Source organism: Microtus pennsylvanicus, chromosome X, assembly GCF_037038515.1.
Source record: "Microtus pennsylvanicus isolate mMicPen1 chromosome X, mMicPen1.hap1, whole genome shotgun sequence".
In the NCBI taxonomy this organism is placed as follows: Eukaryota; Metazoa; Chordata; class Mammalia; order Rodentia; family Cricetidae; genus Microtus; species Microtus pennsylvanicus.
Genome location: NC_134601.1, coordinates 115,453,226 through 115,478,849, shown reverse-complemented (window position 1 = coordinate 115,478,849; position 25,624 = coordinate 115,453,226). Strand labels below are relative to the sequence as shown.

The 25,624-nt window shown below is 43.2% G+C and overlaps 1 protein-coding gene across 11 annotated transcripts in view; it reads right to left on the bottom strand.

Annotated features, from left to right (window-relative positions):
• Positions 1 to 25,624, bottom strand: part of Sh3kbp1 (SH3 domain containing kinase binding protein 1) — a 339,294-nt gene that overhangs the window by 189,774 nt on the left and 123,896 nt on the right. For all 11 annotated transcript variants that reach the window (XM_075956713.1, XM_075956717.1, XM_075956716.1 and 8 more), the window contains one exon: positions 17,657 to 17,780. In XM_075956713.1, coding sequence (XP_075812828.1) covers positions 17,657 to 17,780 — 124 coding nt within the window. The remainder of the gene's footprint in view (positions 1 to 17,656; positions 17,781 to 25,624) is intronic.

Here is a 25,624-nt window from a genome sequence, read left to right as displayed (position 1 = left end):
CGTTGTGTTCTAACGGAGACAGAAAAAGAAACCAGCAATGGCTACCAGGATTAAAGTCCTGGAAACTTCTGCATCACTTGTGCAGATGAAGAAACTGATGCCTTAAAGGGTGAAAGGGGCCTAGAGAGGCGGCTTAGTTAAAAGAGTGTGCATTGCTCTTCCAAAGGACCCAGGTTTAGTTCCCGGTGCCCACATCAGGCAACTCACTCACCTGTAACTCCAGCGCTAGGGAACCTGACAGCATCCTCTGCCTCTGCAGGCACCTGCACTCATGTGCAACACACACACACACACACACACACACACACACACACGCACACACACACACTTTTTTATGATAAATAAATAAAAGGAAGAAAGCCATCACTAGGATCCATTACTGCTGGGAAAATGGAGAATAATATGCATAGATATTCTGTATCCATGAATGAAGGTCTCTGAATGAACTTGGGTAGAAATAGGAAGAATAGTATGGAATGTACATGGGTTTCTGGACTCAAGGAAACCCCAGTCTTGTTCTGAGTTGGACAGGACAAGATATTTGTGATGCTACTCAGCCTTGCCGATTCACCCAGATCTGCTGGCCCATGGCCATGTAATATTGAAAGGGAAGTCATTCAGTTCTCTGTGCAGTTGTTTTGTTTCAATACAAAGCAGATACTCAACACTCATCAATTCTAATAAATGATCGTTTTCCATTTTCCATTTCACTTGGGCCTTTGGCAGAATGAGTTCATACATCAATGTGAACGGATCAATACAGCTGATAATTTATGATGATGTAGATGGAGAGATTGATCCTACAGAACCACCCACTGATGCCTGCTTCTCTTCCTTCTCGCTGCCTAGGTTTGGTCATTTCTAAATTTATGAACACTTTCTCCAGAGAAGATTGGCAGGTAAGAAGGACAATATAAAATAACATCCTACATAAACGTCTCTAATAACAGAGAGAGCTACACTGCATAAAAGGTTTCAGTGGGTCATTCCTGGGTTGCATTGGTCCAACTCATTCCTGTGCTCTCTGTACAGATGAGTTAAGAGCCAATGAGACACATACATACACAAGGAGCCCACTACATAACAGGTGGGAACCTAGAGAACGAGACAGGGAGAGGGAAGAAATAGAGTAAGACAGAGGAAGAAGAATGGCATAGTGCCAAGGCAAAAGGTAGGAAGAGGAATCTTTTTTAAAAAATTTAAACCATGTGTTATGTATAGCAATACAGTTTACATACTAAGTGGCAGGACTCTTTCAAACATTACAGTGACCTGCACACACGTACCAGGCAACAAGGGCAGTTAAATTGTTAGTACTATTTGTGTGTGATGTGTGTGACTGTGTGTGTATATGTGTGTGTGTGTGAACATATCTATTACAGACTTTTCATTTCTAGCATCTCATGGTTTTCTATCTTTGTTCATAATATGTCAGACACCCCAGAAAATTGGGTAATTTTCCCCTTTGTACATATAATTCCAAGTGTCTTACTTTTTATTACAATGCTTTAGTCAAAGTAAATTACAAAGGAAACTAATTTCTTTATAAGAAACAAACAGTATTCTCCTTGTGATATTATTAAAGATCACTTTAACATTAAAAGTCAACAATAAAACAACTGTTATCATTTCTTTTTTTAAACTGCATTAAAAAATGTTACTATTATAACAGTGTGCTATACCCATCTGTTTGATTTACTCTGTCAAAAACAAAACAAAACAAACGTGGCCCAGAAATGGATTAAAAGAAATAAAAGGTGGTGCCTTTGTAAAAAAAAATCTGTAAATTATGCTTTTCCTTTGCAAAGAATGACTCTGTTTAAGAATCCATCCAAGTTATCCCTAGGGGAAAAAGAAAGAGACTGGGGGCAGGGGAAATAAGAAGAGAGCAGGGTTCCTTGCACCATGCCCCACAGAGGCTGCCACATCCAGATCCTCAAGAAGCCAACTTCAGGCACAAACTCCAACAGACCAGCCTGGGTATCTCAGTACTAACTCACTGAGTATCCTAATAGCAGGCTCCCGACAGCCAGAGCTGCCATGATCCAATCAGCCAATCTCTTGCTGAGTATTTGAATCCCTTCCCTCTACTGCTTAGTTTTTGTCAACTGAACACAAAGCTATGCATATCTGGGAAGAGAAGACCTCAATGGAAGGAGTGCCTCCATCACACTGGCCTGGAAGAAAATCTGTGGGACGATCTCTTGATAAATGATTGACATGGGCCGTATCACCCCTAGGTAAGTGCTCCTGGGTTGTAGGACAAAAAAGGTGGGTTAAGCAAACCATGGAGAGCAGGCCAGCAAACAACATTCCTCCACTATTTTTGCCTCTGCTTCTACTCAACTTTTTTTGATTTTCGAGACAGGGTTTCTCCGTAGCCTTTTGGTTCCTGTCCTGGAACTAGCTCTTGTAGACCAGGCTGGCCTCGAACTCACAGAGATCCGCCTGTCTCTGCCTCCCGAGTGCTGAGATTAAAGGCGTGCACCACCACCGCCCAGCTCTACTTGACTTCTTGCCCTGACTTCCCTCATTGAAGGACTATGATCTAGAAGTGTAAGATTAAATAAACCTTTTCCTCCCCCAAGTTGCTTTGGGTCATGGAATTCATCACAGTAATAGAAATTCAACTTAAAAACCCCCTCACCCTGGCAAAGGTAATGATGAGCAGATCAAATATCAGAGAGAAGAAGCTCAGAAAGGAAGGGGAAGAGCTAAGTCTAGCCCACAAACCCCAACAAAAGAGTAGGGTGTACATGCAGCCGTCTATGAAATTAAATGAACTATATACATTCATTTAGAATACCCGGGGGGGAAGTATAAGACCACCTATACATTCATGACATGGAGCTGAGAAGATGGTGGTGAAGAGCCTACCACATCTGCATGAGGACCTGAGCTTAGACCACCAGCGCCTATGGAAAAGCTTGGATCAATAGAACTAACTGCCTGTTGCCTCTCACAGGGTGGGGGTGGGGGCGGGGAGGGGATAGCGACAGGCAGACCAGGTGACTCATGGGCCAGTCAACTTAGCCAAATTGCCAAGTTCATGGTTCAGTGGAGTCTGCCTCCCAGGTTCAGTGAGAAACTCTTCCAAAAAATAAAATGGAGACCAATCAAGTCGACCCCTCAGGCTGACTTCTGGTCTCCACGTGTGCACACCAGTCTGTACATGTGCACACACCCGCATTGACATACTTTATCCATACATATACACAAAATAATACCGATAGCAACAACAAAATGATGACATCAAGTCAGAGCCTTCCCTTGTATCTTGTAGTATACAAGTAAATGTGACCAATTCTGGTGCTTCCTCTTCAAACACTTACAATATAATTGGCCCTCATGGCCATCATATGACTCAACGTCCAGTTCCAACTTCCTCCTGCGGCACTGCATTTTGCCCTCGCACACTCCTCTAAGCAGCCACCATTATCAGGCCAGGATCTAGGCTCACTCTTCCATCTCATGATCCGCTTTCCCAACCAGCTGGTTAGCGAGTCTCCCCTCCCCCTCGGCATTCAGGAACCAAATGTCAGTCCTCTGAGTGGCAGCATTTTAATAGCTTCTTTCGTAAAAACTGTAATTACCTTTTAAGAATTCATATATGGGTACTGCGTTTACGTCATTGCTCCCCCTCCAACTTCTCCTGTGTCCCCCAAGCACTCTCAAATTCACAACCTCTCCTTCTTTATTTGTTGTTGCCTATACACATTCACGCAGGGATACATAGAAACACACATGTGTATATAAGTAGACAGCCTGCTGAGTCCCTTTCGTGTTTCTCTTATGTACGTGTGTTCAGAGCTTCCCACTGGGACTGGATAACCTAACGGGCTTGCCCCTGGAAAAGACTGAGGCTCCCTCCCCCAGCAGCCATGAGTTGCCTTAGCAGCCTCTTCTCACAGATAGGAAGATTGCTGTCCCTCTGATAGTTTTCCTTTTGCTAACTTTTCTCAGCAGAGTGGACACATCTGTCAGGGAGTGTACAATCAAATTATGTTAAAATGGATTCACTATGGTACTTCCCTTAACACTCCTCATGGGTTATACTTGAAGGAGTGAGCAAGTCTTTCCACCTCTGCTTCCTGTATGTGTCTGTGCATACTTGAATGTGCAGGCACAGACATGTGGATGCACATATACATATGTGTATACACATATGCATATACATTGTGAAGTTCTATCCAAGTTAAGGGAATTTTGTTTCGAAAATGGTCTGTTTAAACATCCAGCATTTTATAATTTGATGGACCCACCTTCTGAATGCTAGAAACTGGTTTATAATAACTATTCTCTTAATATTTTTAATTGAAGACTTACACAGATGGCTATTACAAGAGAAAGAATCCAAAGTTAAAATCTATACATCAGCAATACAAAAAAATCTTAAGGAGAAAGAGATTCCGTTTACAAAAGGCAACAATAACCACAACCTGTTTAAGACTAAGAGTATCAAAAGGAAGCAAGATGCTGCAGGCAGAAGTCTGATTCGTGAATGAAGCCAAGAGCAACTGTTTAGGGCTCTGGGGCAGAGATGGTTTTGTCTGCAAGGATTCATTTACTGCAGTGTTTGGAAAGAAGAGTAGGGGAGAGAAGGTTTCCATTTATAAACTTGCATCTAAAGATAATTTATGTGATAATATAAAACCAAAAGCAAAAAAGTTGGGGAATGTCAATTCTTTCAATATTGCCTTCTAACTTTAATAAGATTAAAATCAAAATCATAATTTGATTTTTAACTTGATTACATGAATTTACAATAAATAAATAGCAATGATAAAGACTTTGATTGGGATGCACAGGCGTACATGTGCACATCTGGAGGACAAGGGTCAACCTTGTTTTTGTCAGGAAAGGTCTCTCAGCAGCATTGAGGGAACCAACTAGGCTAGACTGATTGCCCAGAGATCCCAGTGGGATCTCCCTATTTTTGCCTCCCCAACACAAGGATTACAGGTACATGCAATCATATGTGGATTTATTTAAACTTGGATTCTGAAGATCAAACTCAGGTCCTCACAAGCCATCTTCCTAGCCCAAGATAAACCATTTTTCCCAAGTGAGGAGTGATAAAAAAAAAAAAGATAAAACCCTGCTATGCTATATGTTAAGATGTATCATAAAGCCACCCAATGAACTATTGTGATACAAGAATGTTGAGACCAGTTAATTGCATGACGCTGAAGGTTCCAGGAAATAACACTATGTAAGAAATGAAGTATCAAAAATACACGGGGAAGGGCTGTGCTATTCTACAAACGGTCCTGGAAAAGTGCTCATTTCAAATTAACAATCAATTTGTATAGTAAGCCCATATATTGACATTTCTATGCAGATAAGATCTTGAAATTAAAATGTAGTATAAAAATAGCTGAGAATTTATTTAGAGGACTTATCATAGCATCAGTACAAAATCTATATGAGTGCTTCCATACATTAAATGTATAGAAATGTAGTGTTTCTATATATTAAAACAAATGGAAAAACTGAGGTGATAAAACTAGGAAGAAAGATGGGCCAATAGAGAACAAAGGGATAATACGCTATTAAGAAAGAAAAATAGAAAGACCTTTATATAAATAGCCAAGACTACAAGTAAATGACAGAAACAAAAATATTCAAACACTCTGCCAATTAGAAAAATTCAAGCTTAAAACATTACAAAGCATCCCCCGCTTCCGGTGGGGGTGTAGATCACTGTGAGCATCAGGAAATGAATTGAGTAACAATGAATCAAAGCTCTATAGAATGAATGCCCAATTTTGTGTGGTAATTCCACATCTAAGCATCTTTCCTAAAGAAATCATCTGCGCTGCAGATAAGAACTTATAAGCAAAAACAGTCAATACAGAGTTCATGACAATGGCAAGAAAAATTGGAAACGTAAACGGGATTCTTGCCTTTCCAACACAGGCTCTCTCCAGGAAGCTTAGAATGCAGAATATAAGAGGTTTGGCTTTTGATTTACAGGCAATCTCATTTTTTCTCTCTCAAGAAATGAACAATAGGAGGCCACAGTCAGTTCTCAGCCCCCCTCAAATCGATTATCTAATATTTAGGTCATCTCTAGCAAAACAGTGTCATTTTGATCCCCTAGACTCACTATCTCCTAGGCAACTGATTGAATAAAAAAATATAAAGCCTCCCTGAGAAATACATTACTTTAAAGACTTAAATAAAAGAAATGGCTTACCGTGTCCCTCAGCTGGGGGATGGGAAGTGGCAGAACGGAAAATAAAATAGGCAGAGAGACAGCCAGGAACCACTAAGGAACTACATTTAACACCACTTTATGTGTTGATTTTCTGTTGTAACAGCTTTATAGAGATATTATTTATGTAACATAAAATTTGTCCTTTTCAAGTATATAATTAAATGGGGTTTATATATTCGCATGATTATACAGCCAACCCATCAATCTAATTCTGAACCATTTCCATCATCCCCAAATGAAACCTCGTGTTTATTAGCAGGTGCTCCCATGCCCATCCCAAGGTCTAGGCAAATATTAATCAGCTTTCTGTCTCTAGGAATCTGTTTGTTTTGGGTAGTTCACATAAATAAAATTAACACGTGATCCCTTCACTCAGCATCGGGTTTTTGAGGTTCATCCATGTCTTTTAGTATGTGCCAGTACTTCATTCATAATGGTAGCCTAATAATATTCCACTGTGTGGATGGAGCAAAGTTCATTCATTCATTCATTTATTCATTCATTCATCAGCTGCTGAGCATCTGTGTTGTTTCTGCTTGGAAATTATTATGAATAATGCTGTTCAGAATAATCAACTATAATATATTTATGGACATGTATGTTCTCATTTTTCCTGGGCATCAATTTCTGAATTACATGGAAGCTAGAAGTGTGAGGAACTGCCAAACTATTTTTTCCAAAATAGCTATACTATTTTATAGTTCCATCAGCAACGTACCAGCTACTCATAATATTCCCTTATAATCCTTTGCATGTCTCTTAAGATTGACAGATATGTCTGCTTCAATTACTCATGTGGAAATTTAAATCTTCTTTCTTGATCAAGGTAATTAAATGTTGATCAATTTTGTCAACCATTCCACAGAATCAACCTTTTTTGTATGTTTTCTTTTGTTTGATCTCATATAGAACAGGCAGCTTTAAACTCCAACTCACTAAGTAGCCCAGGAGAAGCCTGAGTCCCTGATCTTCCTGGCTCCACCTACTAAGTGTGAAGATTACAGAGGTGAGCCACCACAGCCAGCTAAGAACCAACCCGTGCTTGGCTGATTTTTATAGTTTTTTCCTAGTCTCTATTTCCTTTCTTTCCACTGTAACCCTTGCTCTTCTTTCCGCCTGTTCACTGTGGTTTTCTCTCCTGCCTCTTTGAGGTACAGAGTTAGGTTGCTTAAGCAAGATGCCTTCTTTATAAACACAGGCAATTCGTTTTTATGTTATTTTCATTTTGTTCATTTCAAAGTATTTTAGAATTTGTGAATTCTTCGACTTATTGGTTATTCAGAAATATTCTGTTTAATTTCCATTGGTTTGTGAATTTCCCCAAATTTCCTTCTGTTGTTGATTTACAATTTAATTCCATTGTGGTCAGACAACATGCCTGGTATGATCCGATTTTTATCAAGTTTATTGAGATTTCTTTTACAGTCACGCGCATCTGGTCCATCCTGGAGAATGTGCCATGAGCATCTGATCACTGGCTGCTTTGTGGAAACAACACTATAATACTATTTTCCATAAATCTCGAATTTCTTCCCAACATTCTCAGAGTCTTACTAGCAGTTTATCACGTTTATTAATGACTATCTACTGAGTGATTGCATCTGAGTTCATGGCCTCTCCTTACCCCAATACCTATTCATATTCTATCTATCTATCTCCCCACTATGTGTGTGTGTGTGTGTGTGTATGTGTTTGTGTTTTCATGTGAGTTCATATGGAGTTCATTTACATAGAGGCCAGAGGACCTCAAGTATATCTCTCAGGTCCCAGTCACCTAGTTTTGGAAAGAGGCCGGGAATGCTCACCCACATGGAACTTTTCCGGTAGACTCGGCTAGCTAGTCAACAAGCGCCAGGGTTTCACCTCTCTCTGTTTCTCCAGCACTAGTATTAAAAGTGCATGCCATCATCCCAAGCTGTTTTACATGGGTTCTGGGGCTTGAAATCAGTTCCTTGTGCTTGCAAGACAAATGCATTATTGACTGAACTATCTCTGCAGCCCAACACCTATTCTCTTCCCTTATTTTTAATGCTCAAAATTGTCTAGGGAATTAACAAAGAGTAGTATCTTTGTTTTAATGATGGGAAAATGGGAAAGCAGATTAGGTGTATAACCTGTCTCCAGTTCCACAGACACTGCAGGTGCCACAAGAATGGAGGGGGGGGCCTCCCAAAGCCACTCTGCAAGAAGGCCCAGCTGCTGCTAGACTCATTCAGGTCTGCAGAAAAAGCATAAATGAAAGATACAGGCCAGACCCACCCACTCCACCCTTGCCCAAGTTCTTTCTCATGCACAGGAGCATGCGAGGGAAGCTGCTGGCTGCTCTCTTACTTTTTCTGATGGCATCAATAAGGGCAGTCCACCTGGCACTACAGCTTGCGGGTTAGGGACACGGGACATGAAATGTCTTCATTTTGCACAACTGTCTCAAGGCTTCCCAAGAACAAAACCCCAAGAGTCCAAAGACCAAACCGAGGCTGCAAAGGGAATCAAGGAGCTAGGGATGACTAGGCTGTGGGGACCAGTCAGGAAACAGAAGAAGACATCCCACCTCCAGAACCTACTGACACTAGCTGTTGTACCAGCACGTACATACAGCCTACCCCTCCCTATTCACTTCTCCCTGATTTGTTCACTCTTCTTCCAGAAGAAAAGGCTCTGTGGAAAGGAGGCCTCATACAGAGCTTAACAAAAGTCAGTTTTCCAGATCTAAGGGGTAGCCTTTGGGGTCCCCCAGGCAGAGGCACTCTGTGTACTTACCTGTTAACGTCAGTATGTGTGTCTGTAGATCAACGACCTCCCATCGCCTTAGTAACTGTTCGACTTCAGAACTCTAAAAGGCAGCTCATGTGGGCTTTCCTCAGACAGTCACATGTTCATTTATTCTGAATTCAAAATGGCAGCCTCTTTCACAGCTATGTGGAGACTGAACACTCAGAGGAAATCCACGACTTTCTTTCCACTGAAGCAAAGTAGGAAAGCCATGAGGTATACAGCCAGTGTGAGCCTGACTGATTATCCAAACCACCCTGGACTTTAGCTCGATGCTGACACTGGTCTTGAGGAAGCTGGAATGACCAAGCTCACAGATCATGAGGTCAGGCCTTTCTCAATGCAATTTCCATGCCAAAGCCCAGTCTATGGACACCCTCTCAGGCACAAGGACCCCAGGAATTACTGGGGGACTGGGGAGAGATTCCTTCAGCTTGACACTTGCAAAACTCAAGCACTGAGTTCCTAGCTTCACATCCTGAGACTGTCCTCCAAGTGACATCTAACTCCGGTTTCAAGGCCACCAGCTTTAGAAGTGTGGCCAGCCACTCCTCTCTTCTCCACTCTGACCTAAAAGTCGCCAGGTCTTGTCTTGAAGGCCCTTAGCAAAGCCCTTGCCCTGCATGTGGGAGTCAGCACATCTCCAAGTGCAGTCCCAGCTAGGAATCAGCGAAACGACCGCAGACCACAGGCCAGCTGAGCCAATGGAATATGTTCATGTGTCTGTCAGCCCCTAACAGGGTGTTATCCTACAGCTGAACTACAGTCAGAGAGGTAACTTCCTCCCCCTCTTTGTACAGCTATCTCATCTCATGCCTCCCCTGTGAAGCATTTCCTAGGGCTGAAACGCTACACAGCACAGACTGGAAATGCCAGCCTCGTTTCTCTCTGAATATACCATACTTGTTGCGAGGTTGTCTCCCTAGCAGATGGAAATACACAACAGCACTACATTTTTATAACACAGCTGCTCTCTCTCTGTCTCTCTCTCTCTCTGTCTCTCTCTCTCTCTCTCTCTCTCTCTCTCTCTCTCTCTCTCTGTCTGTCTCTCTCTGTCTGTCTCTCTCTCTGTGTGTGTGTTTGCATGTCAGGACACATGTGTGCATATGTATAGGAGGCTATAGGTCAATGTCAAGTATTATCCTGTATCACCTCTCCACCTTGTTTGTTTGTTTGTTTGTTTGTTTGTCTGTTTGTTTGTTTGTTTCAGACAGGGTCTTACTGGCTGGTCTGGAACTCTTGGCTGGCCAGAAACTCACTATGTAAACCAAGTGAACCTCAAACTAATACCGATTCACCTGCCTCTGCCCCAGGAGTCCTAGGATTAAAGGCAGGGGCTACCACATTCAGCTCTACCTTGCTTTTGAAACAGTATCTCTCATGGAACCTGGAGCTCCCTGATTCAGCTAGACTGACCGGCCAGCAAGCCCCAGAAACCCCTCTGTCTCCAGCACTGGCATTCCAGGCATGTACCACCATGCCCCGCTGTAACACGGGTGCTAGGAATCCACACTCTGGTCCTCATACCTCTATGGCAAGCAGTTCACTGACTGAACCATATTTCCAGCCATAGCACAGTTTATTCAGATAACATGAGTACTCAGGGCTAGGAAAACTAAGGCAACTAAGAACCCTATACGATGATACGATGTAATATAAACCAGGCCTGTCCTCAGAGCACAGTGGAACTGTCAACTACAAAGTCAATAAAATGTTTTCCCTATATGAACTGCCATGGCTGTGGTGTCTCTTCACAGTAATAGAAGCCCCAAACTACGACAGTTGGGAACTCTAAATGCACTCTCCCACAGGAGATCTTATAACTGGAGATTGAGTTCCCAGACTAATCCACGGGCACAGCTGAAATACTGCACATCAGCAATTTTATTAATAAAACTAAAAAAAATGAGATTTAATAGCAGACATTTCAACTTATCAAAATAATCATGGCCAGTAACGTCCCACGTTAGGAAGATCCAAAGCAGGCAAGCAGAGGACGTACACACAACGCACCGACAACACGAGTCAGCAGAGGCAGCTGGCCTTGCATGTTCATCACCTGCTGGCAACTGAAAACAATGCAAGCAATAAAAAATATTGCTCCTTGGAGGAAACGCAGGTTCAACAAGATGTGAAGAAGTAATTAAGAGGACTTGGAGCTAGGAGGAGGAGACTTTGGTTCACCTCCAGGGATTTCAACATGATTCTTTGCTTTGTCCAAATTAATATCTACATCTAAACTCATGCCAACAGGTGTCTGTGTTTTTGAATAGTTATCAACAAGAGTTGGGTGCCATGGCTCATGCCTGTAATGCCAGCCCTTGGAGGGTTGAGGAAGAAGGATTGTCATAGATTTGAATCTTGCCTGAGCCACATAGTAAATTCTAGGCCAGCTTGAAACACAATTTGAGACCTTGTTTCAAAACAAAATTTATCAAAAATCCTGATCAGCATATAATGCATAAAGCTGTCATATATATGTGTGTGTATAAATACACATAAACATATATATTTGACAATCTCTAGACCATACTGGCCTCAAACTCAGAGATCTGCCTTTCTCTGCTTCCCAAGTGCGGGGATTAAAGGGGTATGCCACCACTACCTGGATATATATAATTCTTAATAGAAAAAAAATCTTAGTTAGTGGGGGTATCACAGGTAGAACAAGAATCATGAACCAGATTCTATGAGTTCAATTATCAATTTTTGGACAGGAAAGCAGGGGGTTGAAGGGAATGTTTGCAGACGGTGAGAAGCTGGGGGTCTGAGGTGGAAAAAAAATGAGAACAGAGTCAAGGGAACCAAAGGCACCCTTTAAAGGTGAACAAGATGAGAAGTTTCCTAGAAAAGCCACCAGGTGGCGCCACGACTTCAAACCCAAGTCAAATATTTTCTAGGGACTGCCTTGGGTGGACAAGCCAGCATGAGTGTGGTGGGATATTGTTACTCTATGGAGTGTTAATGCATTGGGGACAGGACACGGGGGCTAAAAGAGAACATATGATAGAAGAAAAATTCAAAGTAACGCTTTGTCATTGACTTTCACAGAAAAAAAGCATAGAAGATGTGTAATAACAACAACCTTCCACAAAGCTTCTCCCTATCCTTTCCCCGGCTGTACCCCTAAGCTGGACTTGTAGTACTGCTCAATAATAAATGAGCAAGGGCAACACATTCTCTACCATTAACCTAACCCAGGCTCCCATAAAAGCATCCCAGAAAGACGGCCAGGGCCAGTAGTTAAAAGGTATCAGAATGGAGGCCTCTGGGAAAAACTGCAAATGCACACAGATACATACGCAGATGTGCATATTCTGAAGTGACTCTCTTTCCTTCTCCCTCACTTCCAAGCTCTCCCTTCCCCTGGGAAGATCAGTTCTGGTGGTAACCAATATCTTTCACACGATACTTATGCCTGCTGTTGACGCTTCTAGCAGCCCATAGACGCAAGCTCTCAAGGGAAAATCAACAGTAGATTGAAATACTCCAAGGGCAGTCTGACCCGAAATGCTATATTTTCAGATACCTGGTTAGCCACGGGGAAATTCACATTTGAGAGGAAAAAGCCTCGTTCCTACCAGCAAAGCCCCAGGTTCTGCGTAGACCACAATAACACATCATAGGAGCTAAATGACTTACTCTGTCTGCCTCTGTTTTGTTTCGTTGTTTCCCAAAGCTGAGGGCAGAAGCCAGCTTTAAGCACTCAACCACTGGCTAAATCCCCAAATTCACATTGTCTTTATTAAAGATGTACTTTTTGTATTCTCTGCTTGCAGATAATTTCCAATAAAGAACCCAAGACCTTCGAGATCTATGCCACCAATCAAGCAGGCATAATGATGGTACATGCTTGCAATCCAAGCTCTCAGACGGCCAAGACAAAGGGATCTTGGCTGAATTGGAGTCAAACCTGTCTCAAAGAACATTTCTGCACGCCCCTGAGCCTCTGAGCCACGGTGTGCCTTCCATGCCAGTGTGTGCATACTTAACACATATGTACATACACTAGCCCTCACCCAAAGTCTCATGAGTTTGTCCAATGAATACCTTGGTGTATTAGTTCAGGCAACCAAGATAAGTGATAAAGAAATAGAAAAGGTGACAGGGGAGAGTGCTCACTTGACCAGATCTGTTTAGGGAGCAGAAGGATCACTGCTGATACATGGGAAAGAAGGATGCACATTGGTTCAGTTTGCTGGCGAGCTCCAGGTAGTAGTCCCAAATGGAGAGCACTTCTGTGTGGCAAATATGAGGCCTACATTAACGTGAAGGGCATGCAAGCACCACCCATCCGCATGCAAATGGACCCTGAAGGTTTCCATGCTGATTTCTAAAGCAACAGTGTGTCACCAGAGGCAGAGCATTGATTGTCCTTCCATTAAGGAAGGCTTCTGAGTGCAATCTGGCAGGAAGATGCAATGTATCCGAACAGAACCCACAGAGCAATGTTCTATAAAGTCAGAGCCATGTAACGGTTCAGGGAGCAACACTGCCCCCATCCTAACCAGAATCTTGTGTGAGACAGATGCTCTCCCTCACAGCATCAGAGCTAGACCTGTTACCAGTAACATCTCTAAAACTGTCAGCTCGTTCAGCACTTCTCTCTGGAAGGGGCACTGAAGTGCAAAAGCATCACCTTAAATAAAGATGGGGAGAGGCAGTGTATCTTTCAGAAGGCAGATGCCAGAGTAGCAGAGCGGCTTAAAAAGATGATTATAAAATACAGTTTGTATCAGGATAGCATAACAGTAACAGTAGTAATAGCAAAGAATAAGAGATGCACAAAATACAGTAGACACTTACCAAACACTGAATTCATGATAAACTGGAAATAGAAACAAGGACACATAAAGCCAACCAGAAACCCACCGAGTGGCTTCACATTAAGAATGTCAAAAGTAAATCAGAGATATACCCACACCTTGTTCTTTTAACAAAAGGATGGAGGGAATGGACAGGGCTTTCTCAATGGTTTCCATGTGGCACACAGCCCAAGGGGCCCACAGGCAGGGCTGCCTGCTGGTTTTCCAGGCTTTGCAGCAGCAGCAGCAGTAGGCACTGGACCGGGTGCATAGTCGGTATGCAATAAACACATAGTGCAATAAACTCTATAGTTCTAGAGTGTACACTGGTGCTCCCCCAAAAAGTAAAAAAGGAACAATGTCCAATCATAAGCAGCAGGAGGCAGGGATTCTGAGGCAGTTTTCCCACCTGGCCTGCTAATGATGGAAGCCAGAACCCTGGCATAAATTTGAGTCTTTACCTAGGCCAGTGAAGAATCGACTATAGCCTACATATACCATCCGTCACGTGGACAGAGCTAAATAGGAATTCCTTCTACAGATGAAACCAAATTGATTTTTATTTTGATTTGAATTGAAGTAGAAAAGAGCATTCAGATGGGCAAAACCAACTGTTCATCTTTAAGAACACATTTGCTAGTAACTGTTCAAACTTCTAATTTATTCAATTTTGCTTCTCAACTCATGTTTCTGAACATTTAAAAAAAAACAATTCCCTTTACCCCTTCATGTTCCAATTTAGGAGGGTCCATCATTCTTCCGTATGGATTCAACAGAAAAGAAATCACCAAGTAAGATGTCACTTTCAACTAGCTTTGTCTGAGCCAAAAGTTGTGCTCTGTGACCAGAGGTAGGTGTACCTCCCTGACATTGCCATGCCCCAAATGGGCAGCTGATGGCTCTCAAGCTAGCTGGGGTGGTTGGCTTTCTCCTGGAACTTCAGCTGAACCTTTCTTCTCAAACAATAGACCGGAGTACTCATTCCTGTCCCTCCTTAGAGACTCTGAATGTCACACTGAGGCTAACCATGTGCTGACATTCATGGTCTGTGCTCCTGCCCTGTTCTTGGGGTTATGAAGAACTTCCTTCAGACCCCAAGTTCTTCTGCCCTTATGCAGGGAAAGACAGGCTTATTTCAGATGGCCAGGTACTAAAGCCTGTCGGTCAGCTATTGCCACAAAGTGAGGTAGGTCGCAGACTGCTGCAACAGCTGGATATAAGTGGGGAGACTTCTTGAGCTCAGGCCCCAGTGACATGGCTCAAGTTCAGAGTCCCAGCCAGAATAGAATGGACTCTTTCTTCATTAAACCAATTCCAGGCCTGAATCAAATGACAAGGCCCACATAGAAAGAAAAGAGCCCTCCCATCTTTGACTAAGTTGACGGGAATTTGTGTTTTCTGCTAAATTCTCACAGGATTCGAGATTCATATACCTGAAGAAAGATCCAACATTAGCAAATCAAAATAGACTTCCAAATCCTAAAAGCAAGTTCCTCCCTTAGTCATAGCTATAAAGATACTGACAGCCCAAAATCATCCTGAAGGTTGGAAGGACAAAGCTGGATAGAAACAAGAGGGGAGGGGGAAAACTCTAATAACTCGAAAAATTACAGAACTGTTTAAGAGGAACTAGAATGACCTCCCACAGATTTTGTTTCTGATCTTTGTTTTAAGGGGGAAGGGTGGGTTTTTTTTTCATTGATTTTGGGTGGGAAAGAATTGTAGCTTTTGAGATCAGTACAATGAACTATTTATCTGGCCTGAGAAGGCCAGTCAGTCTCCAGCACACGCACTGATTATTATAAGGAGGGGCAAAATAGTGTTAGTCTTAATGGGGTGGGGGAGGCACCCATCCTGGGGCACCCATCCTGGGGCACAATGCTTCCCTTCAGCTGGGAACTGATGTTTGGCCCAGGTGACCCAGGAGGTCAGTGTAAAGCCTGGAGCAGAATAGAAATGGGCTGTTATGGGCTTCACAGTTACAGGACGCCTTTGCCTGTTCAAGTCTCTCAGTTCCTGGGATTTAGCGTGTAAAAACTCCAACTACAAAAGCCTGGTCTTAATCTGGCTGAAGGCCTAAGGTAGAAGACTTGAAACAACCAAGTAAACTACCCCGTGAAATTAATTTTTCTAGTGAAAAAGAAATTCAAGGCCAGGGTTTCAGATCTAAAGAAACAATCATCTGAAAAGTTCTGCTCTTTAGGTGACTTCAAGTTCTCAGGTAATTTCACTGAAGCCATGCACGTAATTACCTTCATTCCTTGCCTTAATTAATTCCTTCTCTTCTGAAATTAATTAAGTCTCTTATTGACTTTATAAAGTAGCAGGGCTGACCAGACAGACCTTGCTTGCTCGTGGTCACTGTGTATGGAACAGCAGGAACCCCTGATGTGAGACGAGCCATATGAAGGAGATAGCTCCCAGAAGCCAGAAACAAGACTCACTGGGCTCCAGCTCTTAAATCCAAAGTCCAAGTCTTCCCTTGGGGAATCTCTGTGCAAGAATGGAAAGCTGTGCATGTCAGCTTAGGCCAGACATGGTGCCATGCTGGCTGGAACTTGGGAATGTGAGGCAAGAGGAGTCAATGTTCGAGACTAGCTAGGGCTAAGTTGAAGGCCAGTCTGAACTATGTGGGACTCTGCCTCCAAAGATAATTTTTTTTAAAGAATTCAGGAAGCATTTAGCAAAGATTAGTTCTACGGTAACATAAGCTAAATTCTTAAAATGGGAAAGCCCCAATTTTTGATACAATGAGATTTCAAAGAAGAAGAAGGAAAAGAAAATCCTATAGCTGCTAACCAACTTGGGCCACTAGCCAGTATTTCATGTGAATAATTCAAAATAGGAAATGTAACCCAGAGCAGCTGGAAGGGGCAGGAGAAGAGGCAGGAAGGAAGAGAGACACAAAGCCAATGTTACCAGAACTAGGATCAATGGGCAGTTTATTGGACAAATTCTCATGCTGTCTAAATTTTATGAAAGATTAGCTGTTCTTCCCTGTGGTTATGTAAACTTGCCTCTTTTTTCCCCTTGTTAATGGAACCCTTTGCTAATACATTTCTTCCTGCTGGTTTTGAACAGCTCTCAATTCCCTTTTAAGGACATAATAAGCCCAGGAAAAGAGGGCAGCTGAAGTCTGACTTCATATGGGCATGCTCAGTCCACTGTGGGCCCTGGTTGACCCAAGGTCAGGCAGTGCTAACAGTACCGAGTGTGCCCACCGTTCAGCACTGAGGAGGGTCCTCTCTGAAATCTTTACATTATTCAAAAAGCAGTTCTGGTCAGGGCAGATGGTGAATGGAGTAGTTTTAATAAGCTCAGACCTAAAGTGACTTAGGTCTCAAAAGAAGGCAAACAAGACAGTGATTGGAAGGTTTCTGGGCTAGATGATGCACTGTTATACCTTTGAACAGTCTTCCCTATAAACACAGTTGAGGCAGGGTTTGTGTTGGGGAGCCAGGCACTTAGAGAGGTAGATGCTAATAGATTTTCTTTTCATTCAAAGGAGAGTGCAGGCAGACACTCTCAGGCCAGCCTGAACCTTACTGTTCTCTACACTCGCCTTTCACTCACACAAATAGGCAAGAAAGTCGAAATTAAACCCATTGATAAATCATTACTCAACTTTCCTTTGAAAACATTTTATTAGTTCTTTTTACTACAAACTTACTAGGGGTGTGTGTGTGTGTGTGTGTGTATGTGTGTGTGTGTGTGTGTGTGTGTGTGTACACAATTTATACTAAAAACCAGAAAAACAAACTCCTCGACTTTTCAGCAATGTTCAGTTTGACATCATGCATACAAGGGTCTCCAGATGTACCCATGTGCAGGGAGAAAGGTCCCCCCCCCTTTGCCATACCTCGCTTATTGGTTCTTAAAATGCTTTCAGAAGACAGCAAAGCATTTCCACTGGCTATATCGAGCATGGGCTTCTCTGGAGCTTTATTGGCGAGAGGGTCTTTCTTCATATCCTTCTTTATTTCCTGTGAGGAAATAGAAAAGGAAGGGAGTATTTAGAGTTTGAAGTTTTGGTGTGCCCCTTCATCCCTCTGGAAATGAACCATAATAATGCCACATAAGCACAACACAATATTTGACAAAAACCATTGTCTGAATTTGTGTAATTTACTTCTTCTGTTTGTTAAGGAAACACCTAGGCCTATAAAGTGGAACAGTGCCCAGTATAGGAAGGTAACCTTATATGACCGGGGCCATTCCATGTGACCATCAAGAGAATGGTGGAAATGTAAGCACCACCATATAACTCTAAATTACGGTTTCTTTTACATGTTTCCACTATGATAAGCCCCAGCCAAGCATATGCCCCACTTCAAAAGCCTTGATTTCTATTCTTCTCAACAAAGGTTTAGAAAAACTACATCTGTGAATCACCGGTATGCTCCATCATTATACCAAACTCACAAGATGATTTAAATGCATTTGTAGTTCTCAAGTTCCTCTAGATTTATAATTCTTGACAAAAAAAAAGGATAAGAGCTAAATGACAGGCAAAAAGAATGCCTATCATTTTAGGTCAGCAAACTCCAGCCCATCATGCTAGTTTGTAAATAAAATTTCATTAGCGCACAAACTGCATTCATGTGTCCTTTGTATGGCTAGTGGTATGCCGCTCCAATTCCAGAGATGAAGAGATGTTACAGAAAGGAAGCCTGAAACGTCCAACCTAGTATAATAAATGTTTGCTGCCCTTCATCTAGGTGGACTTCTACCCAAACTCATTTAAGACCTGGCTCTTGGGGGCAGCAAGACGGTTCCGTGGATGAAGGAACTTGCTAAATGACCTGAAGTCAATTCCTGGGGCCAAGACGGTGAAAGGAGAAAGGAGATTCTAGAAAGCTGTCCTCTGACCTCCATATAATCAATCAATCAATCAATCAATCAATCAATCGGTGCCATTTTAAAGATCTGGATCTTGGGGTTGAGGCAAAGGCTCAATGAGTAAGAGTTGCTTTCTGTGCAAACATGGAAACCTGAGCTAGACTCCCCAGCACCCACGTAAAAAGCCTGCTGTTATCGCATGTGTACCAGTAACTCCAGCAATGGCAGGGGTTGGGGCAGAGACAGGACAATCGCAGGGGCTTGCTGGCCACCAGCCTAGCACCAGGTTGGATGAGAGATCCTCTATCAATGGTTCTCAACCTCCCTCATGCTGTGATCCTTTCATACAGTTCCTCGTGTTGTGATAACCTACAACCATAACATCATTTCATTGTCACTTCACAACCGTAATTGTGTTTTTCTGAATTGTAATATAAATACTGATAAGCAGGACATTGTATATTCGGGGTATTTGATATGTGACCTCCCAAACGGGTTGCAGCCCACAGGTTGAGAACCACCACCTATATCAAAGGACTAAGACAAAATGATAGAGCAGGACACCAGCGTCCTCTTCTGGTCTCCACATTTAACATGCACATACACACGCATATACACACGCATATACACACGCAAACACACACACACACACACACACACACAGACACACAGAGAGAGAGACCTAAATCTTTTAAACCCAGTGTATGATTTAGTCACAGGCTTAATGCTCCTAACATAAGACATGAATTGCTCCAAAAGCAAAACCTTTTGAGCACTGACAATGATGCTACGAGTGAAAATTTCCACGCCTGAGCCCATGGGATAGATTACAGAGACAGCAGAGGTGCACTGAAAATGGCGCCTAAAATGATTCTCAGCCTATGTGTATGTGTGAAACAAGTTAGCTTTGTGTTTAGTTTTGAAATTTCACTGTAAAATATCTCGTTAGGTAAATGCGAAAACCTCCCCTCCATCCCCAAAACTGAAATGGTTCTAGTCCCAAACACATTGGATAAGGAATGCTCAATATTACTTTATATTGCTTTAATAACTTAGATAATTCTTTGTAAAATTAATAGCCAAAAATGATACTAATGGTCACACAAATACAGGTCTATACACAGGAACTCTTCCAAAGGCAGCAGTCATTTCTATGCTTGTCTGAGCCCATGATCACACCAACTTAGGTACAAAACCAAAGCTTAGTGAGCCAGGCCTGAAGCCTGAATGGCAGGAAGGACTCACAGATAAGGCATTGTATGCTTTGAAAACAACAGGGTAAGAAATGGAGGTTCGTCCCCTCTACAAAATGAGTCAGAAGGCCGTGGTGGAAAGAAAGCAACAAATGCTTGTCAAAACACTGCCTCCGCCCCTAGGCCAATCACTAGCTTTCTTCACAACAGCCTCCTCTCTGTTGCTACTTAACCAGGGCCTCACCGGAAACCAGCAACTGGGCTGGGGCCTTGCTAGGCTGAGAGTTTCAGCTATCTCTGAGCCCACACCAGCAGAGGTAGGTCTGCATATCACACAAAGCTGCTCGTGTGTGTGTGTGTGTGTGTGTGTGTGTGTGTGTGTGTGTGTTTCTGTGTGTGTGTACAGGGACACCCACCTCATCAGCCCCAACACCTGCTACAACAGCAGTTGCTGGGGCTTCCTGTAGCCTCACAGGCAGATGGCTTCAGGGGACAATCTGCAAACACTGTCTGCCTAAGCTACATGATGGCTGCCAGCCGGCTATGGCTCTTGAAGACACGAGAAGAAGCCACCAAATGCACTTGTTTCTCTTAATGGTGGCTAACAACAGCCATCTACCTTTGCCAGGGAGTGATCCCAAGACATTCAGTGGACCATGACGGTGACATGACCACTCACCATCAACGCCACATATTCGGGATGAGCTGAAAAGGAGGACGAAGGTGGCGATGCTAAAATGCTCAGTAGAAGACGCCTTAGTGTGCAGGTTCTGTTGCTGTCCCAGAAGCACGCAGAACAGAGAGATAGCACCAGAAGCTTGCCTAGACACACCACATTCCTTTGTCATGCCCACACCTCTGTGACTGTTCACATTTGACTAAAGTTCTTTAGTGGGTTCTTAGGTAGAAGAAACTCACTTTTGCCAGGAAAAAAAAGCAACCTGGGTACATGACAAGGCAGTGAACTCTGCTAGGTCCTCAGCTAAACAATGCCTTGGCTCGGTGTAGCCATGGAAGGCCAGTGCCTTCCTCCAACCCCCTCTTCTCATGAGGGAGGAGAGCTATCCTATTTGGCACCCCATCATTGGTCCACTTACCCGGACTGGAAAAGTCAGCATTTGTCTCCTACCTAACCAGGCTCCCAGTCTGGCTTGACCACTTCTTCTCTCTGTTTCTCTCTATTCTTCCTCTATTGTCTTGAAAAATGATAAAAAACAAAAGCCTTGGACATTTCTCCAAAGGAAAAGTACAAGTGGCCAATAAATTTATGACAAAATGCTCCCTCGTTAGTCATTAGGGAAATGTAAATCAAATCCACAGTGAGATGCCCCTTCATATGACTAAGACATCTTGAATTGAAGTGGGGAGGGAAAGACTGAGAGAAGGATAAGGAGAGGGAGGGAGAGAGGGAGGGAGGGACGAGGGGAGGGAGGGAGGGAGGGAGAGAGGGAGGGAACAGGAACTGCTAAGGATACAGATTTGGAGCAAATGGAGCCCTTCCGTATGGCTGGAGAAAATGTAAAATAGTGGAAGGCAGTGCAGCAGTTCCTCAAAGTTAAATAAAGAACAACACCACGGGACCGAGAAATTCTACTCTTAGGGACAGCCTCAAAAGAACTGAAAGCAGAGATGCAGACAGACAGGCACGGGCCAGTGCTTACCACATTATTTATAAGAGCCAACATAAGGGAGAACTCAAGGGCCATGAACAAGTAAATGGATAAACAGACTGCTGTACAGTGATAAAATGAACTAGTACTCAGCCTTAAAAATGAAGTTCTGCTACACAGTGCAACACAGAGGAGCCCGGAAAACACGCTAAGTGAAATACACCAGACACAAAAGTAAAAATATATGATTTCACTTCTATGAGGTCTAAAATAGGCAAATTCAGGAACTAGGTTAGAGGTTACCTAGGAGTAGGGACAGGAAATGGGGAGTTATTTAATACTCATAGAGGTCCTGCTGCTGACTTTGAGAGTAGTGTTGACTCTTATACGGTACCGTAGATGTTCTGCCATCACCAGCTGTATACTGAAAGTTAAAATAACAGATTTGATAAGACTGTACAATGTGCCAAAGCCCACCCTAAGAGCATACCTGGTTAGCAGTGTCTTAGCTGTAGACAGGCCTCACTCACAGAAGACTACCCCAAGAGACCTAACAAATGAGCAGAATGGGCACCCTAGCCCACTAGCTTCAGGGCTCATCTCTCCGCTCCACTGCTCTGAGCTCCGCCTCAATTACAATGTCTACCTCCAGTCTCTCCCCTCCCAGTTTAGTCTCTACAGCCTCACCAGGGTATTTCTAAAATAAATGTCTCCTGTGTTGTCCTTCTTCTGAAATCTAGAGTTCCTCCCAAAAGACCACAGGCCTAACTTTTTTATTCAAAAGCTTTCCAATCACAGCTAGCTGTCAGTCTCCATGACTGTTTCTAGCTAGAAATACCTGCCATGCATGCTGGCCCCATGGCACCAATTACCACACAAATGCAAGTTAGCCAATACCATACCTGCATGGAATTCGGACATCATAGGTGCCCAGCAGGATGCTCTAAAAACAGATGATGAAGGTCCCAGCAACACAACTTGACATTTGAAAAGTACTTTCACATATATGTTTCCATTTGCCCCTCCTGAGACAGTCAGGATGCAAGAGTGGACCAAAGCACTGAAGTATAAAGAAGCAGAGTCACCCAGGGACATGGCCAGATCTGCCCCGACTCCTCTGGCCTCCCCCAAAGAGCCAGTGCCTTGACTTAGAGAGTGCACTTGAAGCTTTTTGCCTGAGGCTCCAGAGGTGACCAAAGACTCTCTGAATGCTTAAAGGATTCACTGTACCTACCTACAAAAGCAAGATTAGCTAGGCTCAAATCTATGGAGTCCTTTATCATGCACATGAAAGCCCTCCTTCCTGTGGAGGAGGGTGCTCTTGGCACTAAAGCAATGCCTGCCTGCCTGCCTGCCAGATGGAGCCGCCACACCTGGAGCTCTCCGAGGTTCTGAGCCAAGTATGCAGGACTCTGGATTGTCCCCAGACTGGGTATTCATAGTCCCCCATCCTCAGTCTCAGTTTTGTGACAATTAAGGCCACTTGTTAAAATGCTAGGTATTACTATCTCAGAGGTAGAGGCTGCATCCTGGTGCAAAACTGTGAGCTACAAAGGCTTGTAGGAATTTATACACACATGAAATCATGTGTAAATTAGCCACGACAGTACCACTTAAATATAGTACAAGAGGTAGGGGCTATCCTGCAAACCTTAGATGGCAAAAGAAGCCTAGATTCTCTTCACCTCAAATTTGGTGCCTTAACAATGGAAATACGACGTGCACAGCAAAGCCAAAACCATCAATAAGATAGCAACACTGCAAGGATGTTTGAGCTGTGCCTCTGAGAGAAGGAAAGGAAGAACTCCCCACATTATCACTGTTCCCCAGAGGCACTGGATTGTGCAGAGCCAAAATAGCTGACCCATATTCAGAAGATAAACAGCCCCAACCATGTTAATGTAGTAAGAATCTTTTCTGTGTCATATTTAGGGGCCTGCAGAAAGCAACCTTGCTGAACCAACACATAATCTGTATGCAACTGGGTGCTAAATTAGAATGAATAGTCTGCTTTCCAATCAGTGGAACTGCCTGGATGTGGCCAGCTGCCTAGCTGGCTCTCCTCTTCTCTCCCGTCCATTACACGGTACTCAGGGCTCAGGGTTATTACTGGCTTGACTCTTTAAACTACTTGTTTAGTCTGCAACCAAAATACTACACGGGACCAACCAAAGGCAAATTTGAGGGGACTCTCTTCCTTCTCATCCTTTTCATTCTCTCCTTAAGTTTTCTACCATCCATGAGAGGTAAGGGCACAGGCTTCATGGGAAGCAAAGAGAATGAACTCTTTGAGCCAGAAAGTTAGAAATAGTCCTGGCATCACTGAATTGGGGCTTGACCTTGGGAGCAATGCTTCAAATCTCTAAGCAGCCCTTTTGTCATCAGTAAAAGAAATACAGTGCTAAATGTGTCATCACAGAGGTACCTTCAGGAAAATTAATGCATTGAGGACTGTTGTGAAAAATATTATTTGCTACCATTATTAAACAGCTAAGTGCTATTTTCAAAACCACACCAGGACTAGGAAGATGGCCCGGTGAGTAAGAATACTTACTCTACAAGCTTGAGGACCTGAATTCCAATCTCCAGCACTAACATAAAAAGTCAGTGTGGCCACATGATCCTGGAAGCCAAGAGTGGGGGTAGGGTGCGCAGGAAACTGGACAATTACTGGGGTTTGCTGTTCACCAACATAGCTCCAGATTCCGTGAAAGATCTTGTCTCAAGAGAATAAGACAGAGTAATACAGTAGGACACGCAACATCTTCCTCTGTACCCCACCCACATCACAGATGTGTGCATTCACACACATGAATGTAGATAGCACATGGGCATGCATACACACACACACAACTTATACATAATATCACAAACAAACCTCACAGTAATAATGCCGAGTACAAGAAGCCAGACACAAAGGATTTTATGCTTTAAATTCATTAAAGTCCACCAGCAGGCCAAACCAATTACTGGGAGAGACATTAAAACAGCGGTCACATTTGGGGAGGTTCCCATGAAGAGTGGAGCCAGGCAAGGGCAGCCTGTTGGGAGGATGAAAAGGTGCTATCATTTGGTCTGGGTGACAGGTACACGGGCATGTGAATACTAAACAATTCATCAAACTGCACTTCTAAAGCCTCTTTCCTTTAGGTTATTTCAATTAAAAAGAACAACATGAGCACTCAGACCAGAAGAAGATAACCTTTAATTCTAAATGGGCTAATATTTTGTCTTCGAAGACCAGAAACATGACAAGTAAGTACTTGGATATTTTAATGCACGTCTCAGGTAGTACAAAGCTTTCTGAGATGAACATTAAGCTAACGGATGGTCACACTAAGCCAGATGCAGCATATTGAGCGGGTGAGCCAAGACGTGTCTCATCTTATTCACACAGTTGGTTGAATGGATCCTCACTCTCCACCCCAGCTGCTGTCCTTCTAGCTTGCAACATTTCCTTCTCTGGTCGCCAATAATACACGCAAACAGAGCAAGATGGTGTCATAGACACCAGGGGGCGCTCAGGAGCTCATCATCCCTCTAACCTGTTCAGAATGTGTGTGCTGGGACTTCTCTTTGGCATAGGAGGGCTACACAGGGTCGAACAGGGTCCCCAAGGCTCAGAGTTGAGAGAAAATGAGGGAAACTGGCATCATTGGTCACCTTCCCTTCAATTTTGTGTATTTCTTTCTGAAGGAAAAGCTTCCCTTGGATTCAGGCATGGCAGTGGGATCAGAGCTGCATGCACCACCCCCAACACACACTGCTCGAGTTCATAGAAACCCACTTTTCAAAATTACCCTCTGCTTGGAGAGCAGAGGAAATCACTAAAACAAATCATTACACCAAACGCACTGACTGAGAGAGGTGTAAATGGATAGAGAATCCTAACAATGGCACCCTGCTCCTCAACACGTGGCTCTTTCTCCTGCCACTATGTTCCTTACATGCAGAGACTGCTTTCCCAGCATCTGGCTTCCTCATAAAATTCTGGCTGTCCCACAACACCCGAGGAGACATAGCAAGGACAGAGAGTAAAAGTAATAGAACAGGGAAAGATTTAGCTGGATGAGATAGAGTCTGTTTAGAGAGGGGGAGAGTTAAAAGAAAATACTTATTTTAGCAAACCCACAAGATAATGCACAGGTTTCATGAGGGAAATATATATGTGCATACTCATGTACC